General features: G+C 38.6%; 3 protein-coding genes across 4 annotated transcripts; 1 reads left to right on the top strand and 2 right to left on the bottom strand.

Moving 5' to 3' along the window:
• Positions 1–2,830: 2,830 nt before the first annotated feature.
• LOC106397765 lies at positions 2,831–5,689 on the bottom strand. Of its 2 annotated transcripts, XM_022696224.2 has the most exons (6): positions 5,175–5,689; positions 4,931–5,014; positions 4,322–4,699; positions 4,040–4,137; positions 3,721–3,861; positions 2,831–3,395 (listed from the first exon to the last, which is right to left on the bottom strand). In XM_022696224.2, the coding sequence occupies exons 1-5, from the start codon at positions 5,368–5,370 to the stop codon at positions 3,727–3,729; spliced, it is 891 nt and encodes a 296-aa protein (XP_022551945.1). In that variant the 5' UTR covers positions 5,371–5,689; the 3' UTR covers positions 2,831–3,395; positions 3,721–3,726. The 2 variants fall into 2 exon arrangements, with proteins under 2 accessions (XP_022551945.1, XP_013693841.2); XM_013838387.3 differs by having other exon boundaries at positions 3,721–4,137; positions 5,175–5,535.
• Positions 5,690–7,624: 1,935 nt separating this feature from the next.
• LOC106399025 lies at positions 7,625–8,509 on the bottom strand. The gene is made up of 2 exons (XM_013839509.1): positions 8,162–8,509; positions 7,625–7,921 (listed from the first exon to the last, which is right to left on the bottom strand). The coding sequence occupies exons 1-2, from the start codon at positions 8,507–8,509 to the stop codon at positions 7,625–7,627; spliced, it is 645 nt and encodes a 214-aa protein (XP_013694963.1).
• Positions 8,510–10,131: 1,622 nt separating this feature from the next.
• Positions 10,132–15,049, top strand: LOC106399178 (CSC1-like protein At1g62320). The gene is given in 12 exon segments (XM_048770064.1): positions 10,132–11,303; positions 11,681–11,836; positions 11,923–12,058; positions 12,147–12,248; positions 12,387–12,506; positions 12,579–12,659; positions 12,722–13,062; positions 13,140–13,309; positions 13,312–13,384; positions 13,472–13,796; positions 14,177–14,410; positions 14,567–15,049. Coding segments are annotated over 12 exon segments (2,337 nt in total). The 5' UTR covers positions 10,132–10,989; the 3' UTR covers positions 14,852–15,049.
• The last annotated feature ends 10,525 nt before the right edge of the window (positions 15,050–25,574 follow it).

The following is a 25,574-nucleotide window of genomic DNA, read 5'->3' on the forward strand; positions in this document are numbered from 1 at the left end:
GCGTTTGGACTCTCTCGAGGGTTTGCTGGATGTGATGGCGGTGGGAAATCCAACTTTGCAGAGAGCTTTGGCGGAGAGACGAGCAGCTCTCGGGATGAGCCAGCCGGATCCCGAAGCAGGAACGTCTACAGACCCGAACCCCTCAGCCAACTACTTCGATGACCATGATGTTGGCCTTTAGTTTCCTTTTTTAATTTCTTTTGTTTTTTATAAAAAATTTAAATTCTATTTAATTAATGAATTTATAGTTTTTTTAAAAAAATTATTTGGTTTCATATTTAATTTTATTTCAAATATTTTAAATTTTTAAATTATTGTTTTATAAAATTTATATAATTATTATAATTAATTAATATTTTTAATATGGAGATGTAAATTCGTTGTAAAATTCCACGTTAAGTCCTCGTAACGTTTACGAGGAATTTACATGAAGTCGTTGTAAAGTCCTCGTAAAATTTACATCGACTTTACGTGGAAGCCTTACGTGGCTTTTACAACGAACTATTACGAGGTATTTACATCGTCATTTACGAGGGCATTACGACGAATAGTTTCCTTCCGCTTTACGAGGAATTGACTTCCTCGTAAACGTAACTAGGACTTTACGACGAAACCTCCGTTACGACGAGCGTTTAACAACGAAACGCGTATCGATGTTAATTCGTCGTAAAGCCCCTATTACGACGAATTTACAACGAATACCGCCCTCGTAAAAAATATGTTTTCTTGTAGTGTAAGCCAAGATAAATAATTTTATAAATGTATATATAATTTTTATAGATGATTTATAAAGCATATATGAATTTTATTAGATATTAATAGTTATTATATTACTTTATATACAAATATAAGGTCATATACAAATATAAGGCCTTATATAAGAATATAAAAACATCATATCGATTTTAGTAAAAAAAATTGTTTACTATTTTATGTAGTTTATAAATATATAAAAATTGATCAAACATTATTACTCTTTGTATAGTTTCAACAATTAGTTACCATAAATAATAATTTGTAATATTATGTTTATTGACTTATTTTTTTCTTTTAAATCTAATTAAAAATTATCGACAATCAATTTATAACAGTTTTTCTTAAGATTTCATAAATGATCGACACATAACCAAAAATCTCTTAAATTACTTTTCAATTAAAATATAGTAGGATATATAGCTTTGATTTTAAACTCTTATAAATAACTTTCAAACTCTTATAATAATTTAAAATATACAATAAGCCAAGATAAATAATTTGATAAATGTTTTTATAGATGATTTATAAAGCATATAATATGAATTTTAGAAGATGTTAATAGTTATTATGATAATTTATATAAAATATAATGCTTTCAAATAAGAAAATAAAATCATTATATTTATTTATATAAACGGTTTGTCATTTATTATTTTATGTATTTTTTAAATATAAAAATGATCAATTTATTTCTCTTTCTATAATTTCAACAATTAGTTACCATAAATTATTATTTGTAATATTATGTAAATTATTTGGCAAGTGATATTAATTGGTTATAGACTTACCTTTTCTTTTTAGATCTTATTAAAATAAATAAAAATTAAAAATCACCGACCAATCAAATTATAACAATTTTTGAGTTCACCTATAATCACGTAAGCAAAAATCACTAAAGTAACTTCTCAATTAATATATAGTATATAGTATGATACTCTTTTATTTAGTATTTTTCTACTGGTTATTGGTTTCAGGTTAAACTCAAAATACACTTTTGCACAACATTGGCTAATAAAACTAATTTAAATGTTGTTGAGGATGAATCTAAACTGCCGTTCTTGATCAAAGACGCCAAAACAAATGTAGGTTTATGATGCCATATGTTTGGATAAAGAAGCGCAAATTTATTTCCTGACCGAACTGTATATTGTCCTCTTCGATCCATAATGATAGCCATTTCATCCTTGCTCGTCTCACTAGTTGAAGAAGTTGATGATCTTCCTCTGTTAGACATTGTTGAATCAATGGATAACTCCAAGATCTTCCTCCTCCGTTATGATGTAATAGTAAGTCACAAACACGTAAAGGTGCAGTTCCTGGGATTTGGGATGCTTTCTGTAGAAGAAAAGTTGGAGCCACATATCCTCATAAAGATCTATTGATTCGCCATCACCAATAATGTGTTACAACCTTGCTTAAGTAAGTTGAAAACCCACTAAAATAGAAGACCAACCGTATGACTGATTCTTTTTTGGAATTGTTTCAAAACTGACGAATTTCTGAATACCGAATCTTGAAAAATTCTGAGAAAGAGTGTATGGAGGTATTTTAGTATTCTCCTAGCTTGAAGAGCTAGAAGTGCATCATCAAACTTATCAAAATCTCTAAAACCGAGTCCACCATATCACTTTGGATTTTGCATCCGGTTACATGCCACAGACGGTGTGCCTTTAGAATTTTCAGATTGTTGCCACCAGAATCTCATAAGAATACTAGTAATCTCCGAAACTGTTTGAAAGGTTGTGTTTTACATAACATTGAGAAGACTGGCATATCCATTTCCACTGATTTTATTAGTATCTTGTTACCCGCAGGCCACAAACACTTTGTTTTCATGTCGACAAATTTTTTAATTTAGTTTAGGGAATTTATGATTTATTTAATTGTTTTAGTTATTATTTAAGGATTTTTTTTTTCAAATTCTATTGCTTGCAATCTTCCTACAATATTTTAAATAATTTTTTTTTTTGAAAAAGTAATTTGATATTTTCAATAAAGGTTATTTATCTTAAATAGGAATTTATTACTAGAATATTATAAGTAAATAAAACATACATTTAAAGAATGGTCCAAATAAAATAAACAAGATTCAAACTATTGTCAATTTGATAAAATGGTTTGTATATTTTACCTTTATAAACAAAAGTCTTTGGAAATAATATTTATAGATTGACATATTCCTGTATTTGTCTAATTATGTATTTTTTTTTATACAAGATTCCAGCAAACTACATGGTTTAAATTTTTCATTCTACCTTCTCTAGCTAAATTATCAGCTTGAGTATTACAAGATCTAGGGACTTTTTGAAAGCTGAAGCTAGCTTTTTCATCATTGATAAGGTTACCAATGTCTTCGATGTATGTTGGACATGATAGACTCATTGGTTTTTGAACCATAGGAATCTCTTTGTGCTGTGGAAGTTGCTTGTAGAGCACGGCTGAATCACCACAAAATGTTACTGGGTTGAAGCCTAGTCTTTTGATTTGGGAGATGGCCATAAGTAATGCTTCGGCTTCTGCTTCAAGTGGTGAGTCAATCGGTTCAATAGCTGCCTTGCCATGCAGCACAAGTTTTGCTTCTTTGTTGTATAGTGCCCATCCTATTCCCGCATTTTCTTCTGAGGAAGTCCATGATGCGTCTACAAAACAACAAAAGCCATCAATATTACGTATCACATCAATATTATGGATTTTCATGGATGGTGTGGCTTGGCGTGTTTGTAGGAAGGTCTGGGTCTTGTGTTTCTGCATTGTTAGCTTCCATCCAAAGATTTCTGTCTATTAAAGCTCTACCAATTGTGTCTGGGATAGCCCATTTCTTTCCATTGAACACCAGGTCATTTCTCATTTTTCATATTCTCCAACCAAGGAAAGGGAAAAAACTTACTTCCTCTCCCTGGATTTTTCCAATGTTCTGGAGAATATTTATGTTTTTTAGTAGTTAGTTTTGAGGAGAGAACATACCTGAGTTCACTGGTGTGGGAGCAAGGTTCCATATCTCTTTACTGATGCGACAATGGAAGAGCATATGGTTAACTGTTTCTGATTCCTCTCCACATCTTTGGCAGGTATCCTCAATCTGAATTTTCCTTCTGCGTAAATTTTCTGCAACAGGGAGAGCATTGTGTATAACTCTCCACCAAAAGTGTTTTATTTTTGGAGGGGAGTTTAGTTTCCATATATTTTTTAATATTTCTTCTTGCTGGTTACAATTCTCGTTACTCTGTGGGTTTGAGTTAGCTTGTGTGAAAGAGTTTCTGAGAAGGTTGTAACATGATTTTACTGAGTAATAGCCATCTTTTGTATGGATCCATGTGGCGAAGTCTCTTGTGTTCGTCGCTGCTGGACGCACTTTCTTGATAATCTCAAGATCTTCATCAACTACAAAAGCATCAAGTTTGTTAATATCCCACCTTTTAGTAACAGGATCAATAAATTCAGCCACTTTGGTGTTCCAATTTTGGAGGTCTTGGTGGGTTAGTAGGAAGCCAGTTATCCGTCCACATAAGTGTTTGGTGACCACTTCCTACCACTTTTTTTAAGCCTTTTGAGAGGATTTCATTACCTTTGATAATGCTCTTCCACGCATGGCTAGAATTGGCCCTTGCTTTGGCTTGAAGCAGCTCAGTTTTGGGGAAGTACTTGGCTTTGAAAACTCTTTCCAGGAGGGATTGTGGATTTTGTACTATTCTCCAGCTTTGTTTTGCCACCAGGGCAATATTGAAGTCTCTCAAATCTCTTATGCCTAATCCTCCTTGTTTTTTTGAGTTTGTTATTTTGGGCCAAGCAATCCATGAGATTCTGTGTTTTTCCTTAGTACTGGACCACCAGAATCTTCTCATGGCTCTGGTCATTTGATCAATCGCTCTTTTGGGGAGGAGAAAGCATGACATGCTATATGCCGGGATGGCTATTGCGATTGCTTTGAGGAGAGTTTCTTTTCCTGCAGGAGACAATAATTTAGAGTACCAGCTAGACACTTTATTCTCCAATTTTTGAGTTATATAGGAGAAAGCATTGAATTTGTTTCTTCCTATAAACTCAGGCAAGCCCAGATATCTACCAAATCCTGTAATTTTAGTAATTCCCAAGCGATTGCAGATATTTTCTTTTACATCAGAAGCTAATAGCTTTCCAAAAATTACTGCTGATTTGTTAAGATTAAAATTCTAACCTGTAGCTTTTTCATATATCTTCAGGATTTGGATTATCTCCTCACATTCATCTTCAGTAGTTTTACAGAATAGAAGAGAATCGTCTGCAAACAACAAGCGAGAGATTGATGGTCCATTTCTACTAGCCTTAAAACTATGAAGTTTTCCTGTTTTATACTATTTTGAATGAGAGCAGACAATCCTTCAGTACACAAAAGATATATATATATATATATATATATATATAAGGTGATAGAGGATTACCTTGTCTAATGCCTCTCTTTGGATGGATGAGACCTACTGGATTCCCGTTTATCAGAATTGAATAAGAGAAACTAGCTATATATTTCATTATCCACTTGCACCATTCATCTGTAAAGCCTAGTTTCCTCATAATAGCCTTTACGAATCTCCACTCTACTTTATCAAAAGCTTTACTAATGTCCAGTTTTAGAGCCATGTATGGTTGTGAAAGGTTTTTGGTCTTTAAAGAGTGGTGAAGCTCGTGAGCTATAAGTATATTATCTGTGATTAATCTATCGGGGACAAAAGCCGTTTGATTGTCTAAAATAATAAACTTGAGCCATGGTTTAAGGCGATCAGCTAGTACTTTAGATATGAGTTTATAAGCAACATTGCAAAGGCTGATGGGCCTAAAGTCTTTGGGACAGGTTGGAGATTCTATTTTTGGGATGAGGCATATATGTGTATGATTTAATTTTTATTTCGTGATGCTCAAAAAAAGATTGGACAAATCCTTCAGTACACAATAGATATATATATGGTGATATAGGATCACCTTGTCTAGTGCCTCTCTTTGGATGGATGTGACCTACTGGATTCCCGTTTATCAGAATTGAATAAGAGACATTACTATACATTTCATTATCCACTTGCACCATTTATCTGCAAAGCCTAGTTTCCTCGTAATAGCTTCTACGAATCTCCACTCTACTTTATCAAAAGCTTTACTAATGTCCAGTTTTAGAGCCATGTATGGTTGTGAAAGGTTTTTGGTGTTTAAAGAGTGGAGAAGCTCGTGAGCTATAAGTATATTATCTGTGATTAATCTATCGGGGACAAAAGCCGTTTGATTGTCTGAAATAATAAACTTGAGCCATGGTTTAAGGCGATCAGCTGGTACTTTAGATATGAGTTTATAAGCAACATTGCAAAGGCTGATGGGCCTAAAGTCTTGGGGACAGGTTGGGAATTCTATTTTTGGGATGAGGCATATATGTGTATGATTTAATTCCGGATTTATTTCGTGATGCTCAAAAAAAGATTGGGCAAATTTTAACACACCTTTGCCTACTGAGGACCAATGATCTTTGAAGAATCCCGGGTTTAAGCCGTTTTGCCCTGGAGCCTTCTCCCTATCCATTTGTTGGATAGCTTTAAGTAGTTCTTCTTCTGTGAATGGCTTTGTCAGAGCTTTATTCATTTCTTCTGTGACTCTGGGCCTTATGTGCTGTAGGATTTCCTCCCCATCTCTGTTTACATTTGAGGAAAAGAGATCAGAGAAATAGTTAACAAAAGCTTTATTGATTTTCCTTCCGTATTCCACATCTTGCCAGAGTTATCGTATATTGTTGTTATACGATTGAAACACCTTCTTTCTTTTGCTTTCATATGAAAGAATCTAGTGTTTCTGTCTCCAGATTCAACCACAAGATGCGGCTTTTCGATCTCCAGTATTCCTCCTCTAGCTTATATTCTTTTTGAAGTTTAGATTTTAACATATTTGTAGGAAAAGTTTAAGGGATAGGAATTATACGCTTTTCCAAGAAGATTCTTCAGTTCTTCTATCTTTTTTGCTGAGTTCGTTGCAGTCTTTGATTTCCACCGAGCAAGACAGGCCCTACATTTTTTCAGAGCAATATGGAGTTGAGATCCTGGAATGCTCATACATTTCATTTCCCAGAGATTGCTGATTTCCTTCTTGATCTCCTTTTTGAACCTCCATCTGTTGTCATATCTGAAAAGCTTTATCCCTTTCCATTTTTTTTCTCTTGTATGGAGAATAAGAGGTTTATGGTCAGATCCAATCTAATCAAGCAATTGAACATAAGCTCTAGGAAATAGATCATGCCATTCAGCTGTTGCTACAGCTCTATTGATTTTTGATTGGACTGTATGATTTTTTCTTTAACCTATCCAGGTGAAGTTACCTCCTATTGTTTTTAACTCGTGGAGGCCAGTTGCATTGAGCATTCTTCTGAATGTGTTGAAAGTGTATTCTGCTCTTTTTGGACCTCCGCTCTTTTCCTCGTTGCTCTTTATGTCGTTAAAGTCTCCAAGGGCTACTATTGGCTTGCTACTAAGAATGCCTGCTTCAGCCAGTCCTATCATTCTTTTCCATTGTTTGTTCCTCATTTGCTGGTTCGGGTTTCCATATATATACGAAAGGCAAAATGTAGGTCTTCCTGGTTCCGGTATGTACATATCTGTGTGGTGGAGGGTTGGTTTCTGCACAAAACTGATGTTGATTCCTTTATCCCAAAAAATAGCCATTCCACCACTAAGCCCATCTGATGGTACAACAAAATTGTGGGCGTAACCTAGATCATTACCGATGCCTTGCATATATTTTACACCGTTTTTAGTTTCTGTGAGAAACAAGACATCAGTTTTAAAAGACTTCCTGATATCTTTGAGGTAGGAAATTGTCAGGGGGTTCCTCTTTAATCCCTGACAATTCCAGTGCATAACTCTCATGGATCTATGGGTGGTCTTCTGGCGACCACCACGCCATCCCGATCCTCTTCTGTAGTTCGTTGCCTGTAAGACGGGCTAAATTCCTCCAGTTCAATGTCATCAGCCTTGCGCTTTGTGCCTCTATGTTGGTAGGATGAGGATCCTATCTCGAACACTGAGACTGGTGGTGTTGGGATAGGATCAAAGTGTTGTACGGAGAGGTTTCCATGATTGAGGAGAGGCTGAGTAACATCTTGTATATATTCGTTCACTCTGATTTGGTCTTCAGCTTCGAGGTTCTCTTGATTCTCATGCTCTTACAGTTCATTAGCAGGCTCGTCATTTTTTAACTGCTGGACTTGAGCCGGCTCTTGTTGCTCCTTTGGATGTTCCATAATCTGATTGCAGACTGCTTCTCCATGTGTTAGTCTGCCGCAAATGTGACATAATTTCTTGAGTCTTTCGTATTCAAAACGCAGGAGAGTCAGCTCTGCTCATTCTTCCAGTTCTGCGTATCTTGTGAAAGTAAGTGGTTGATAGGCATCAAATCTTACTCTAATCCATACTTCAGCCGGACTTTCTCTGGTAGGTTCAACTATTTTGAGACCCTCAAGTTGTCCTAATCCTCTACCTATCTCTTCTATCACCAGAGGGTTTCGGTACTCATTAGGAATGTTGTATACTTGGATCCAGAAGGAGATAGTGGAGAGGAAGTTTTGGCTCCTTCGTCTGTACCATGGGTCCATAACAACCATCCAGTTTTTGAAAAACCAAGGGCCTCTGTCTATGACTGACAACATATTATGCTCCTGGGAGAAGAAGAACTGGATAGTGCCGTCGTCATTTATTTGTCCACGAACTCTGTCATGGAGTCTCCAAGCTTTAGGGAGTGTGTTTCGCATCCAGCTTAGGTTTTGATGAGCTGGATTGAGACCACGAACTAGTAGGCTGAGCCGATTATCCCTTGCGTTTCTTCTTTGTGCTTCATTTGAGAGTCGGATCGGTTGGAGATTCGATCATATGTTTAGATTCTGCATTGCTTTCCACAAGTCTTGATCCGTTGTGGATAGAAGGTTTTGATTGATGCTTTTGAGTGAGTAGAGAGACTTTAAACCGATTAATCGGAGTGAAAGCGCTGATCGTGAAGTTAAGACCCTAATCCCCTTTTCAGGAACCTTCGGGAGAAAACTCGTTTTCTGTCTAATTATATATTTTCTATGATAAATACACAGAAAGGTGGTCACAAAAATGATTTGGACGTAAGGAAACGTTGTCCATATGAGCGAGCTTGTGGTCTGGTGCAGTGGTAGTGGATGTGCCTTAGATGCAAACACATTTCGGGTTCGATCATCCTGCTGCGGAAACTAAGTCACATTATTCTGTTCACCACGGTTGCGGTTACGTCCCTATGAAAACTCGGTAAAAGGTCTGTCGTGGACTGCACATCTCTTACCCAGGATTAGGTCTGTGTTTTTAATAGATCCGAGTTTAACATTTATTTTTCAAAAACATTATTCATATAATCATTCATCGTGAGTAAAATAAAATAAGTCAAGTCATACTGGAACATATGATTAAAATAGAGTTCAACGTGATGGCACGCTATTTCGTGAAAACGCGAATGAGACCGACGTTTTACTAAACGACGTCAAAATCATGATATCACGTTTTATCTGTTTCATTGGATCGTACTAGTCACGCTCCCGTTTAAGCGCGTAGATTCACGACGTAAACAAGAAGACCGTGTAATTACCACGTGGCTGGCATATGTCGCAAGCTTGCCGATTTAGGACAGGATCAAAATTCTCAGTTGGTTGTCCAATCTGAAAATATACTTCATATCGGTTCCTAAACTTTTTGTTTTTACCAGGCTTTACCCAGTTCTTTCCAGAAAATTCAAATTCAAATTCAAACTTTCATGTTTAAAAATTTACATATGAAATTAACTTAACACAAGACTACTGCGTTATTGTTTTTAGAAAAAACTTAAAACAAGACTTACATTCAAATTCATCAGATAAGTATAACATACTACTATTAGCATTTTGACTTAAAATAAGTACATGATAATTTATTAGTCAACTATAAAATCGTTATCTTATTTAGTAAATTGAGTTATTGTTTAATCTATTTAATCTAACTTTATCTATAGTATAAACATAAATATAGATATGTAACCATTCAGAGAATAAATATATCACATTTGGTTAAATAGTTCCAAAATTAAATATTTATATATAGAAATAGTTTATCTTACAAAAAAATAGTTACATATGAATAAATTAAATATCTGTAAATACAGACACACACATATATATATATATATATACTGGGTCAAATAGTATATAATATATTTTATGGTTATTAAAAATATAAAACAATATGTATAGAAATATTTCCATGAAAAATGTTTGTGAAAAATCAAACATTGAATCACAAACATTAAAATTTAGCAAGTCTTCTGTTGATTAATAATTTTTGAATAGGAAAACGTCAAAATTATAGACATTTTTCCGATTCCATTCCCAATTTCCCATGACATCGTTGAAACGAGAAGGCAATTGTGTAACAAAAAAAAAAAAACTTATGTTTAAGTAAATTTAGGATAAACGGAATGAGACATTTTTCAACTTTAAAGACAGAGTCTACGAATAGACGCCGGCCGACTTTAGCATAAACCAAGTGAGACATCCTTCAATATTTTTCTCTTTCTCCGTGTAGTTTCAGCGTTTATGTATTTGACAAAAACGGCACGACGTCTCTTTTTTTTTCTCTTCCAAATTTGTGTGCTGTTAAACATAACCGATCTCTCTGTTTCTATACTCTGTTTTTTCCTCTTTCTCTCTCTCTCATTCTGCTTCTTTTTTCCCTTATCTGTTTCTGTTTCTGTTTCATCTTTAGCTTTGTGTCTGAGAAAGCAGAAGAGAAAGCTAAATACTTGTTTGGATTTGCGCAATGCTTTTCCTTGGATAAAACTCGGAGGAATAGTATTCCTTCATGACTATCCAAACATGCTCCAATTATTTTCCTGGGTTCTTGTCTTTATTTGGCATCATTCTGTAACCTAATCGCAATGTTGCTTCTTGAAAAAGGGCTGACTTTATTTTTGGTCAACGAAAGCTAAAAGATTCTAAAGGTACGGTTTTTGATTCAATGGGTTCTGCAAAATGTCAAATTCTTTGATATTGTACAAAAATCTGATACTTGATCTTGATTCTGTTGTCTAAACTCTCATGTCATGTCATTGTTTTATTGATTTACATCCACATTTTGAAAATAATTTTACTTCGGGTTCTGAAATGTTTTTGCAGGTGAAAGAAATTTAAAGGGTTTAGTGTTCAAAAAAAAAGAAAAAAAATTTAAAGGGTTTTATATAGTTGAGATGGCGACTTTATCAGATATTGGAGTAGCGGCTGCAATAAACATTCTAAGTGCTTTGATATTCCTTTTGCTATTTGCAATCTTGAGGATCCAACCAATCAACGATAGGGTTTATTTCCCTAAATGGTACTTAAAAGGTCTTAGGAGCAGCCCGGTTACTTCGGGTGCTTTTGTGACCAAAGTTGCGAATTTTGATTTCGGATCTTACATACGGTTCTTAAACTGGATCCCCGCGGCGCTCAAGATGCCAGAAGCTGAACTTATTGATCATGCTGGTTTGGATTCTGCCGTCTACTTGAGGATTTACTTGATTGGGTAATCAAAATGTTCAATCCCTCTAGATTATTGGATAATCAAAATGTTTAACCCTTTTCATTATTGCATACAATGTTGCCTTAAGGACTTGATCTTCGTATGATCATTGATCGTGAGATAAGGAAGAGAATGATTAATAATAACATGGGAGAATAATCCCGAAAATATTTTAATAGTTCACTAATATGAAATTAATAAATATTAAATAATATTTTATTAAAATTAAAATAACATCATATAGATAAATTTTATGTTTATTTATTGTTTAGTCGGTTTATTACTTCATCTGTGACATTTCCAGAATTTTAAATAAAATAAATTAGACAAAGATCTTCGTTCCGACCATTTATTCTTTGTGTGGTTTTACTATTTCACAGACTTAAGATCTTTGTTCCGATCGCATTACTTTCATGGTCAATTCTGGTACCTGTCAATTGGACTAGTGATGGACTGCAGCTAGCACAACTACGTAATGTAACATCGAGCGATATCGATAAGCTTTCGATTTCAAATGTCATATATGGATCAGACAGGTTCGTTACAAAAATAATATATTGAGTTGGCAATTTCTTTTTATTTCTAACTCTAATGATTATAATATTTGTTAATATTGGTAAAGGTTTTGGGCGCATCTTGTGATGGAATACGCATTCACATTCTGGACTTGTTATGTTCTTATGAATGAATATGAGAAAATAGCTTCAATGCGGTTAGCATTTCTCCAATCCGAAAAGCGACGTGCTGATCAATTCACCGTACGATGCTTCATTTCATTTATATATAATCTGATATTTTGGTCTAACACTATCTATGAAATAGCTTCTAATGTTTTCACTTTGACAGGTTCTGGTTAGGGACGTACCACCGGACTCACACGAGTCAATTAGCGAAAATGTGGAGCATTTCTTTATGGTTAACCACCCGGATCATTATCTTACAAATCAGGTTAGCACATAGTCCTAAAGGGAATATTCTTGGTTCTGTTTATGGATGTTTTCTTGGTTAAGTCAAGTCCTTAAGGAACTAATCTTGATTATGTTTATCAATGTTTTCTTGGTTAAGTCTAATTGATTTTATAAATAGGTGGTTTACAATGCAAATGAATTGGCTGGCTTAGTAGAAGAGAAGAAGAAAATGCAGAACTGGTTTGATTACTACCAACTGAAGTATACAAGAAACAAGGAACACAGGCCAAGAGTAAAGGTAAATACTTGAAGAAAATCTAAATTACATTCCTAGAGAGAAGCTTTTATCTGATTCTGTCTCATGTCGCAGTTGGGGTTTCTTGGTCTATGGGGAAAGAAAGTAGATGCAATGGATCATTATACAGCTGAGATCGAGAAGCTAAGCGAGCAGGTAAGTATTGTTTCTTCTAAAGTGCATTCTTTTGCTTTCTAGGGATAATTTGATTTTCACAGATAATGGCAGAAAGGAAGAGAGTAAAGAAAGACGAAAATGGTGTAATCCCAGCAGCTTTTGTCTCTTTTAAAACACGTTGGGGCGCTGCGGTTTGCGCACAGACCCAACAGACAAAGAATCCAACCGAGTGGTTAACCGAATGGGCTCCCGAGGCAAGAGAAGTGTATTGGCCAAACCTTGCCACGCCTTACGTGTCTCTCACGGTGAGGAGATTTGTAATGCACGTTGCCTTCTTCTTCCTCACTTTTTTCTTCATCATCCCAATCGCATTTGTGCAATCCCTTGCGAGCATCGAAGGTATCCAAAAATCCGCTCCGTTCCTCAATACCATCATAGAAAAGTACGTTCACGTTTTCTCTAGTTTCTTGCTTAGGGTTTCGATTGAGAATCAAATCTTGACCAATCTTGCGTGCACAGGAAGTTTATTAAATCGGTGATCCAAGGGTTTCTTCCCGGTATTGTCTTGAAGCTCTTTCTGATATTTCTGCCGACGATCTTGATGATCATGTCGAAATTCGAAGGTTTTGTTTCAATATCATCATTAGAGAGAAGAGCCGCTTTCAGATATTATCTATTCAACCTTGTGAATGTTTCCTCGGTAGCATAATCACCGGATCTGCATTTGAACAGCTAGATTCTTTCCTTAAACAATCCGCTGATCAGTAAGCATGACCTCTCTCGCTAGCCTCAACTTTATTTTTCTACTAGAAAACTTTTGTTTCTCAACGTTCTTACCTTCTTGTTATTAGGATTCCACGGACGGTTGGGGTAGCCATTCCAATAAAGGCAACGTTCTTTATAACGTATATAATGGTTGATGGTTGGGCCGGTGTGGCTGGAGAGATTCTTAGGTTGAAACCGTTTGTCATTTTCCATTTGAAGAACTTCTTCTTGGTGAAAACTGAAAAAGATAGAGAAGAAGCAATGGATCCGGGACAGATTGATTTTTATGCAACGGAGCCTCGGATTCAACTCTACTTCCTCCTTGGTCTTGTCTATGCTCCAGTCACACCCGTTCTACTTCCGTTCATCATCTTCTTCTTTGGTTTCGCTTACCTCATCTTCCGTCATCAGGTGAATAGCCAACTCTTCTTATTTATGCTAACTTGACAATTTCATCTAGTTACTTTTCTTCAGTTTTGATTTCTTGTTTTTTTAGGAAAATGACAATTAATGATTTTTAATTGAATACAGTTTCATTTTTTTCAAATAATTTTGTTTCTTGGTTCATATTTGTATTGAAAATTTGGAAATCAAAATGTGTTTCTTGCGGACCAAACAGTTGAAGTGAAACTAAATTTTACTTCCCAAAGATTTTTTTTTCAAATTGTTTTTTCCCCCCTGGATATCTAAAGAATAACAACATTCTAATCGATTTGGTCTATCCAGATATCTAGTTTCAAGACACTTGAAGCCTGTCGATTTGGTTTTAGCTAAACCATATTTCTTTGCAGATCATAAATGTGTATAATCAAGAGTATGAGAGCGCGGCTGCGTACTGGCCGGACGTCCATGGACGTATAATATCAGCATTGATCATCTCTCAAATCCTTTTGATTGGATTAATGAGCACAAAAGGAAAAGCTCAGTCCACGCCTTTTCTTGTCATTCTACCCATTCTCACCATCGGTTTTCACCGGTTCTGCAAAGGCCGGTATGAATCTGCATTCGTCGTTAACCCTTTGCAGGTTAGTATACTAACACTTCAGCTCACTTTCTTTATATACCAAGATTGAAAAAAATCTTTACATCAGCCTACCGGTTATGTTAACCGATGGTAGCTTTAGCTTGATTTTCGTTCGATTCAGTATGCGTTTATTTAATCTGTTAGTATTGTGTTACAGGAATCTATGATTAAGGATACGTTGGAACGCGCAAGAGAGCCCAACTTGAATCTTAAAGGGTTTCTTCAAAACGCATATATTCATCCAGTTTTTAAAGACGAAGAATGCGAAGATGACCAGTATGAGGAACTTAACGAGGATTCGGATGACGAAAATTGTGTAGTTGTACCTACCAAGCGTCAGTCTCGAAGAACCACCGCTAGCAGCAGCAATCCGAATGGTGGTTCGTCACAACCCCTGTCTTGTAATCAACCTGACACTGGTAAAGGAAAACCGGAGCCTTGATGTTCAATGAGTAAATCATTATAACGTTTTGGTTGTATATTCAGTACTAAAAGAAACATAATTGATGCATATATATCATTTTGTTTGGATTTTTGTGAACAGTTTTGTATATTTCAATGCTTGTCATTCTGTTGTATGAGTTTGTTGTCACTATTCTATTACACGATTGTATAAAAAAAAGAGAAATTCTTACCTCTAGATTCACCGACCAATAGTGTTTGAGTATTTAATATTTGTTATCTTTTAAAAAAGGAAACAAAATTGAATTTCCAAATAAGATTATATATTTAAAATAAAACAATAAAAATACATAAAAATAATTACAAAAATTATATAAATAAATATTGTTAAACCGTTAGCAAAATACTAAATCCTATACCCTAAATCCTAAACTCCAAACCCTAAATTATAAACTTTAAATCTTGGATAAACCGTAAACCATTGGAAAATTTTAAACCCTAAATCATACATTAAAAACTAAATCTTAATAACACTAAACTCTAAACCCTAATCACTAAGCCATAAACCATTGGATAAACCCTGAACCCTTGGATAAATCATAAACTCTAAATAAAAAAAATTTAAAATTAAATCCTAGAGTTTATGATTTATCCAAGGGTTTAGGGTTTAGTGATTAGGATTTAGGGTTTAGTGTTATTAAAATTTAGTTTGTAATGTATGATTTAGGGTTTAAGATTTTCCAACGGTTTATAGTTTATCCAAAGTTTAAGGTTTAATGTTTAGGGTTTAGGGTTTAGGGTTTAGGATTTAGGGTATAAGGTTTAGTATTTTGCTGTAAACTTAACAATATTAATTAATTTATTTTTTGTAACTATTTTTATGTATTTTTATTATTTTATTTTAAAAATATAATCTAATTTGGATATTCAATTTTATTTATTTTTTTAAAAGATATCAAATATCAAATACTCAAATACTATTGGACGGTGAACCTAGAGTTTCTCTGAAAAAATTCAATACACGAACAATTTTGTAAAAAAAAAAAGAACAACTCACCTTTTTTAAAAAAACGAGGACAACTCTTTGCATGGTTGGTAACATTGTAATTAGGGGTGGGAAAAAACTAACCCAAATTAACCGAACCGACTCTGCTGAACTCAGTCCAAACCAAATTTTATGCTCTAACATTTGGTTAAATTTTTTATCAATCTAACTGGTTCGGTTAAAATTCGATTTTAAACTGGACCAAACCAAAAACACTGAAGTAAATTTTTAATTAGATTAATTAGATATATTAAAAGTATTAAGATTAAAGATATTTAACAATGTGACATAGATAAGTAAACATAATTTTATACGATTTACTTCTGAAATAATAACACAAGCACAACTAACAATAAAATAGAAGAATGTCATTCTTAAACACTATCATCAAAACCTAAAATTAATTATGATATTTATATTAGGTTAATAATATAAATTATTGAATTATACATGTTCTATATTTTTGTTGTGATGTTTAAATTTATGCATAAATATAAAATGAAGAAATTAATAATATAGTCTCAAATGATAATTTGTTTTATATTTTGTATATTAAATTTTCATAACCGAACTAGAACAAACCTAAAAAATAAATTCGGTTGAACTAAGCAAATACAAACCAAACTAAACTAATTTCGGTTTGACACTTGGTTAAAGTTTTTTCAAACTCAAATAAACCAAATCAAACCAAAATTTAAATGGAATCCGGATTTATACCGGAATGTCCAACCCTAACTATAATGACTCTGCTTTAAGTGGGTTTGTTTTAAAATATTAAAGCCCAAATCATAAGAGCATGATTAACCCACAAACCCCATTGGGTGTCTTAATGAGTATTTTACTAATTAAATGTAATTAAGAACCTTGTTTAAGAAACACCTTGATTCATACCCTCCAATGGTAGTTTCTTATTTAGGGGGTCTTAAAAAAAATTAGACATGTCCAAAGCATATAGTTTAGAATGAAAACAATCTAATGTTGTTAATTCTAGGAGGAGACTTAACTCATAGAACATACTTCAAGCAGCCTCAATTACTGCCTGCTACTAGGATGTTCTTTGTGGTGAGGCCTTGAAATGTTTGTATATCAACCTGAAACTCTTTCAAAGCAGCATCGCCTATGTTTTTCGTAGAATCATATCTCCACACCTAATGCATTACACAAATATATTGTTACAATACCGGTCTATATATAATATGTACACTTAACTACTCCAATACCAGAGGGTTAGAGGCGTGTGTCTTTTCAATCTCCTCCTTGAAGTTAGACTTGTTCTTCTTATTATTAAGAGCAATAACACTGCCACTTAGCTCTCGGGAACAAAGCAGCTTCAATGCTTTCAGTTTATTTTTCTTCTGATAATTAGGTTCCTGATGAAAATAAAAACTGATTGATTAGACAATCAATCTGCCAAGACTCAAAGCTTTTAACACAATAAGTAACTGACCTTGAAATGCTTTGAATTAGGCTTTTGTTCTGCTGCTTTTGAAGAAGAAGAAGAAGAAGGTTTTGAACCTGGGATAGGACCTTTAATTGCGAAATATTTTTTTCTTCTCCTCGTCGAAATAAAACCCAGGAAGATCTGAAATCAATTTTTTTTTAAAACCACATCAATCTCAATCTCAGGAACGTAATCTAGAAGAATTATTGAGGAGGAAGAGGATTCAGACCTGGTCTCATGTTGTCGTCTAGGCACCACCTCTGTTCTCTCTGTGGCTGCAAAAACAGAGTATTGGAGGGAAGTGCAAGGATGGAAGAACATGACAAAGGACCTGTGCGCAACACATTTACATGATCACTTGGTTTCATCATCAATCACAATCTTGTAATTTTAGCCTGAAACAAGAACGAAACAGAATCAATTACACACATACATGTATTGTAATAGTGGGATAAAGAAGAAGAAGAAGAAGAAGAGAGGATACTCGATCAAAAGCAGAAGCAGTTGACTCAACAACATCATCATCATCTTCGATAGCATCAACATCGATTGTCATATTTAAGAAACCCACAAGAAATTAAACAAAAGCAACAAAACAGAATCAATTGACAGATAAGTGATTGCTCTGATTCTTAATTTATCAGCAACAGACTGTGTCCTGATAAGTGATTGCTTTGATTCAGATGTAATCAGAGGAAGAGAAGCTTACGCTTTGAGAAGAAGCCATAGGAGGATTGGGGAAGCGAGATGGGTCGAAGAGGAGAGTGGAAGAAGCAAGCTTTGGAGGAATTCATGGAGAGGATGAGGGATAACGCGGCGCAGAGCCAAGGAGAGATCACGAGAGAGAGAGAGAGGCGGAGTTGATTTCATGAGAGAGAGAAAGATACGTGAATGCCCAACACGTGTTTCAAGAGACGTGTCTTCTGGACCCTAATTAAGAGACGTTCCTTCTCTAATTGCATAATTTCTTTTTTTTTTAATCCTAAAAACATTAAAAACCCACCATAGGAAACTGCGTTAATGGTGCTCTAAGTCCATTAAATTATAAGACCTTAACCCTAATAGTTATCATCTCCTCACAGCCATGGCTATGATTTATTATGTATAAACTTTGATGTGTTAGTTTTAGGTGTTTTTGATATGTTTTAATTTTTTGAGATGTTTATGCAATGGGTTTCTTTTGTTTTTCTATGAACGGTTTTGCGAAACACTATTTTGGATTTAATCAAAAACATTATTTTGGATTAAGTTAGAATAGATTTAGATTTTGAATGAAAATCTTTTTAAAGTAATTTACAATTGATAACATGTTCTTAAGAAAAAGAGGCCGATGTTACAAACATACTAAAATATATGATAATCTAGATAATGTTAGATTTTAGACTTTAACAACAATTGTTTGACCAAAAAAAACAACTTATCAACAATTTTAAAATCAGGTGGAAAATCAGCTTGGCCTAATGTATATTTGTACTGTGTAGGAGATGGATTACGTCCCTCCACAAGGCCCATCGAATAACAAGCCTTAATCCAGCAAGTTGGATTAGTTTGGTCGGCTCGGCGGCCAAACATATCGGCTCGACCTTAGAGTACTTTTAGCCGGTCGAGTAAGCCGACCAAAAGTACCCCGCTTGGAGGAAACTTTGTCCAGGCCCGCATACTCGGCCTCTCACATCAAGGCCCAAAGAGGTACGAAATTAGGGCATCAAGGACAGGAGACCTATAAAAGAGGAGGAGAAGCAACAAAAAAATGGACTTTTTGACGATTGAACAGACCAAGCGGCTAGATCTAGGGTTTTAGGCGATCTCTTTGATCTTGTTGCTCTTTGATCTTGTTGCTCTTTCACTTTCCTGTCACTTTTGTAACCCTTCAGTTCAAATCTAATAAAACGTCTTTAGTCATCCCATTTCTGACTTCTTTCATCTTAGTCGACTGAATCCCGTTCAAACAATTGGCGCCCACCGTGGGACTGACTAAAGTAACGTTCTAGATCTACATGGTTCAAGACGACGCCACCTTCGGCGCTCCTGGCGGAGAACCGACCCCTACGCCCGAAGCCGCGCCACCCATCGCCGCAGATTTTATGAGCTCTATCATAGCTCGACTTGCTCGTCAAGACGAAGTCCAAAAGACGACCAACGACCAACGACCAATTAGCTGCTTTGGTCGCGGCACTCACAGCTCCCGATGGCCAAAAAATCCGTCCCCAGCAGATACGCCGTCGCCTCTTTAACACCAACCCAACGGCGACCGGAGGCGACCATATCTCAGCCGACTCGGAGCCTAATGAAACCCTTCTCGCCGACCACCCCCCAGTAGGTTCTGATCTCGCGACCATACGCGAGCTCGCCGAGCTCAAACTCAGCTTCCAACAAATGAACGAGAAGATCCATCAGGTAACCAGCGCGGCCCCGCAAATCGAGAGCGTACTCGCCGCAACATCACACACCCCTTTTACTAGCGCTCTGAGTAGTGTGCAACTCAGAAAGATAGAGAAGCTGCGCCTACCCGAGTACAAACCCGGCGGAGACCCGGTGGAACACATGACAGCTTTCAACATCGCGATGGCACGGGCTCGACTCCCTAACGAAGAAAGAGACGCAGGCTACTGCCAACTGTTCGTCGAAACTCTCCATGAGCAAGCCCTAACCTAGTTTTCCCAGTTAGAGGAAAACTCCATCGGAAGCTTCCGCGACTTGTCAGCAGCTTTTCTCAAGACTTACATTATGTTCACCAAGTGCAGCGCTACCGCCTCTAGCTTGTGGAACCTCAACCAAACCAAAGACCAGAGCCTACGCGACTACATGGAGAAGTTCAAAGCCGTAGTCTCGAGGATTGAAATTCCAGACGGTATTGCCATCGACGCCCTGCGGAACACATTGTGGGTTTGTTCTAAATTCCGAGAGGATTTATACCAAAACCCAACTACGTCACTCCAGGACGCTATCGCGCGATCTGACAATTTCATCCGAATGGAAGAAGATACTAACGCCATTCTCAGCAAGATGAACGCACCCAAAGCTCCAGTGGCTAAAAACGCCAACACGCGACAAGAACCGAGCCAGCATGGTCCAATCGACAAAAACGGCCGCAAAGACGGATACATGTATGTCGTCAATGAGAACAACGTGCCAGTTTCAACTCTCGTAGTCTAAGGAGAAGAATGGAACAAGTGGGTAAGGGAGCTCGATTCGTCCGACAAACCAGTCGACGCCGTTTGCTCGACCCAGACTACAACATCAGCAGGTTCAGCGGCAGGACCTTCCAGAACCGTCGATCTCACCAAACATTGCAAGTATCACGACGTCAAAAGGCACGATACGACAGAGTGCAAGTCACTCTATCGCACTACCTCTCATCCTTAGCAAGTGGCGACTTCAAGTTCGAACCCCTAAAGGCTAAGCCGAAGAACAGCAAGAGCTGGAGCAAGAATAAAGAAAGGAGAGCCCAGCGCAAAGCTACAGGCAAAGGTCGACATAGCAAAACTCAACAACGAGATGACGAGGAGGATGCTCCGAAGAGTAACGGCGAGGCAGACTCCTCGGCCGACAAAGAGTAACCAGCTAACCGCAGACGCATTGAGGCTATACTTTCTCAGCAAACCTTGTCGTCGGACGATGAGAACGATGACACACCTGTACTCGAAGATTTGAGAGATGTTCTGAAACGAAAGTTCGAATCCGAAAATAGCAACAGCTCCACGCACAATGATCTCTGAACAACGTTGAATGCACGGAAGTCACAGCGTATCTCGGCAGTTGACCCCGATCCCAAAGAACGCTCGGACGGCGACCTTCGGGATAAACTCAATGCAGGAGCATGCGATCTTTGAATCCGTCTCAATCGTTCGAAACCCACTGACCTCCGAAGGCATTTGGAGCAAACTAAGATGTCCAGCAATGACACTCCGTCATAAAAAAACGACAACATCGTACCAACCGATTTACGCGCCTTCTTAGACTCCAAGCAAGTAAAAACGCGACTTTAACTAAATGTCATCATGGGCGGTTCTCCTCCTTGCGGCAACTCCGTTCGCTCCGTCAAGGATTACCGTCGACAGGTCGCGACTTCGCAGAGGTGGCCGACTAGTCCGCCAAATCACCCTCCGATAAAATTTTCGCCGGATGACGCTGAGGGGATTCACGTACCCTACAACGACCCTCTTCTTGTAGTCCATGGAATTGGGGAGTACGACGTCACCAAGGTCCTCATCGATACAGGAAGTTTCGTCGACCTCATCTTCCGAGGAACTCTGCAGAAGATGGGAGTCGATCTCGACGACATCAAACCATCCTCCAGAACATTAACTGGCTTCAACGGATCCTCCGAAACAATACTGGGAACAATCCGCCTTCCGGTACGCGCATCTGGAGTCACTCGAACTGTCAAGTTTGCCGTTGTAAGCACGAAGGCCCCTTACCACGCTATACTTGGAACCCCCTGGATACACTCAATGCAGGCCATTTCATCTACTTATCACCAGTGCGTCAAGTTCCTCGGTACGGACGGAAAAATCAAAACACTGCGAGGAGATCAAAAAGCCGCTAGGGAACTCCTAGTCGCCACAGTTAAACTCCAACGATCGTCTTTATCGGTTAACTCCGTTAGTCCTCCAACCTATAAAGCCTGCTCCCAGGAAGGCGAAGTTCTCGAGTTACCTATTGACGATACCAATCCAAGCCGGACTGCAAGGATTGGTGCGTATCTGTCTGAAGATATGCAGCGGTCAGTTCTCATCTTTCTCAAGGCGAATGTGTCCACATTCGCGTGGTCCATGTCAGACATGAAAGGAATTGATCTGGCCATAACAACTCACGAACTAAACGTCGATCCGACAGTCAAGCCTATCCGACAGAAGCGACGCAAGCTCGGTCCCGATAGGTCAAAGGCTGTAAACGAAGAGGTCGACCGGTTGCTCAGCGCTGGCTCAATTGCTGAGGTGCGCTACCCTGAGTGGTTAGCAAATCCAGTAGTCGTCAAAACGAAGAACGGGAAGTGGCGCGTCTGCGTCGACTTCACAGACTTAAATAAAGACTGCCCAAAGGACAGCTATCCTCTTTCCAACATCGACCGTTTAGTCGAGTCCACGGCTGGAAACGAGATGCTCACCTTCATGGACGCTTTCTCTGGGTACAACCAAATCATGATGCACCCCGACGATCGCGAAAAAATGTCATTTATCACGGATAGAGGAACCTACTACTATAAGGTCATGCCATTCGGTTTGAAGAACGCAGGAGCAACCTACCAACGGCTTGTGAACAAAATGTTCGCAGACAAGCTAGGCATCACCATGGAAGTATACATCGATGATATGCTTGTCAAGTCGCTACATGCTGCTGATCACCTCTGTCACTTGCAAGATTGCTTCAAAACTCTCAACAAATACGGCATGAAACTGAACCCAGCAAAGTGCACGTTCGGGGTTTCCTCAGGCGAGTTCCTTGGATACATAGTCACGCAGCGGGGAATCGAAGCCAACCCGAAGCAGATCTCCGCGGTCCTGAACCTCCCGAGCCACAAAAACAGTAGAAAAGTGCAACGGCTTACGGGTAGGATAGCTGCACTCAACCGGTTCATCTCCAGATCCACCGACAAATGCTTGCCATTCTACGACCTCCTACGAGGTAACAAAAGGTTTATCTGGGATGAGAAATGCGAGGAGGCATTTACCCAACTCAAGCATTATCTGACAACACCACCCGTTCTCGCCAAGCCAGATATCGGCGATATTCTATCTCTTTACGTTGCAGTGTCACAAGCAGCGGTCAGTAGCGTTTTAATAAAAGAGGACCGTGGTGAGCAAAAGCCAATCTTCTACACAAGCAGGCGCATGTCCGGACCAGAAACGCGATACCCAACTCTACAGAAGATGGCACTGGCGGTCGTCGAAGCGGCGAGAAAGCTTCGCCTTTACTTTCAGTCCCATTCGGTGGAAGTATTAACCGACCAGCCCCTCCGAACAATACTTCAAAATACAAACAGGTCCGGAAGACTAACGAAGTGGGCTATCGAACTCGGTGAGCTTGATATCACTTACAAGAACAGAACCGCAGCAAAATCTCAGGTTCTTGCAGACTTCTTAATCGAATTGGCCCCGGAGTTGGAGCAAGATCTCACACTCCCAAACCCAAACTGGACACTGCATGTTGACGGATCTTTGACTAATAGGGGTGCAGGTGCCGGAGTTCAACTACAATCCCCGACCGGCGAACTGATCAGACAGTCTTTTAGCTTCGGCTTTCCAGCCTCGAACAACGAAGCAGAATACGAATCTTTGATCGCTGGACTCCGCTTAGCAAAAGCTGTCAAGGCCAAACGCCTAAGCGCCTACTGCGACTCGCAGTTAGTCGCCAGTCAGTTTAGCGGCGATTATGACGCCCGCAACGATCTGATGGACGCCTACCTCAAGATAGTTTAGGGCTTAGCAGCAGAGTTCGAATTCTTCGAACTCGTCAAAGTTCGCAGAGGAGAAAACGTCTGCGCCGACGCCCTTGCAGCCCTTGGAAGCAAGCTTCGAGACCAAGTTAAACGAACCATTCCAATACACCGCATTGAGAAGCCGAGCATCGATATCTCGACGGACCAAACCATCGTCATTGCCCCAATCACCGAAACCGACATGCTCGTTACTGATGAATTTGGCCCCGACTGGCGAACTGAGTTCATCGACTATCTCTCAAAGGGGGAACTTCCAACCGAGAAATGGGCAGCCCGCCGACCAAAAACACGCAGTGCCCATTATGTCGTCCTAGACAACGAACTCCATCGATGGACTGCGAGTAAAGTACTCCTCAAATGTATCTATGGTGAAGAAACGGTCAGGGTTATGGCCAAAATACACGAAGGCGCTGGAGGAAACCATTCGGGCGGACGAGCATTAGCAATCAAAGCGAGAAGCCTAGGCTTCTTCTGGCCGACGATGAACGCAGATTGCGAGTCCTACGCCAGAAGCTGTGACAAATGCCAACGGCACACACCAAGCATCCATTGTCCAACTGAAATGTTACAAACGACGGTCGCGCCGTACCCGTTCATGCGATGGGCAATGGATATCATAGGACCTCTTCCATGCTCCCGCTAGCGGCGTTTCATTCTCGTCCCCACTGATTACTTCACCAAATGGATCGAAGCTGAAGCCTACGCTCAAGTCACCGACAAAGAAGTCTGTGGGTTCATCTGGAAAAACATTATCTGCCGCCACGGTCTACCTTACGAAATCGTTACTGATAATGGATCACATTTCATGTCGGGCAACTTCAAGGAGTTTTGCAGCAAATGGAACATTCGTTTGAGCCCCTCTACCCCTCGTTACCCACAGGGAAACGGCCAAGCGGAATCCTCCAACAAGCTCATCATCGACGGCATTAAGAAATGTTTACACCTGAAAAAGGGTCATTGGGCCGACGAACTCGACGGAGTTCTATGGAGCCACCGCACAACACCAAGAGGGTCGACCAAATCGACACCTTTCTCTCTTGCATACGGTGTCGAGGCTATGGCTCCCGCAGAAGTTAACGTCTCAAGCCTCCGACGCTCGAAAATGCCCCAGTACGTCGAACTCAACATGGAGATGCTGCTTGATGCCCTCGACGAAATTGAAGAACGACGGGACCAAGCTCTACAGCGAATCCAAAACTATCAGCATCAGATAGAGAGTTACTACAACAAAAAGGTTCGAGCCAGACCTCTTGAACTCGGTGACTTCGTAATGCGTAAAGTGTTCGAGAACACTAAGGAGCTGAACGCCGGCAAACTCGGCGCTAGGTGGGAAGGACCTTACAAAATCATCAAAGTTGTGAAACCAGGAGTCTACCGACTTCAAACGTCACGCGGAGAAGAAGTGCCTAGAACATGGAACTCAATGCATTTAAGACGCTTCTACTCTTAAAAAAAAAAAACCGAGTAGATGCACCTCCGCGGTCACTTCTACTCGACCGAGTAAATGCGCTTCCAACTGCCACTTTCACTCGGGAAAAACGAACTACGAATGGCTTGATCCTCAACTGAGGTACGTAGGCAACCTTAACCGGTCCAGCTGTAACAAAACCAAAGTCAAAATCTTGTTCTTTGTTTCGACTCCGATCGAGTAAATACCGATTGTCGAACCCAACGGCTCCCGTACCTCCAGCAGGAGGTACGCGGACACTCACGTTCTATCTCCTAGCTATGTCCTGATCAGACACTTAGCCTAAGGACGCAACGGTCGCGAGTCACCTGTGCCCAAAGAGCACTGACCGACCAAACGGAGTGAATCTTTAACCTTTTCTCGACTA

Source organism: Brassica napus, chromosome C9 (assembly GCF_020379485.1).
Source record: "Brassica napus cultivar Da-Ae chromosome C9, Da-Ae, whole genome shotgun sequence".
Lineage (NCBI taxonomy): Eukaryota > Viridiplantae > Streptophyta > Magnoliopsida > Brassicales > Brassicaceae > Brassica > Brassica napus.

What these genes read in the sequence shown, in the direction of transcription:
- LOC106397765 (XM_013838387.3), bottom strand. Translation starts at nt 5,370, where the DNA reads ATGGCTCTAAAACTGGACATTAGTAAAGCTTTTGATAAAGTAGAGTGG. An exon ending in AAAGAGAGGCATTAGACAAG is followed by an intron (nt 5,015 to 5,174) that starts GTAATCCTCTAT and finishes TGTTGTTTGCAG; the next exon opens with ACGATTCTCTTCTATTCTGT. An exon ending in GATATATGAAAAAGCTACAG is followed by an intron (nt 4,700 to 4,930) that starts GTTAGAATTTTA and finishes TGTCTCCTGCAG; the next exon opens with GAAAAGAAACTCTCCTCAAA.
- LOC106399025 (XM_013839509.1), bottom strand. Translation starts at nt 8,509, where the DNA reads ATGCGAAACACACTCCCTAAAGCTTGGAGACTCCATGACAGAGTTCGT. An exon ending in CGGCTGAAGTATGGATTAGA is followed by an intron (nt 7,922 to 8,161) that starts GTAAGATTTGAT and finishes GAACTGTAAGAG; the next exon opens with CATGAGAATCAAGAGAACCT.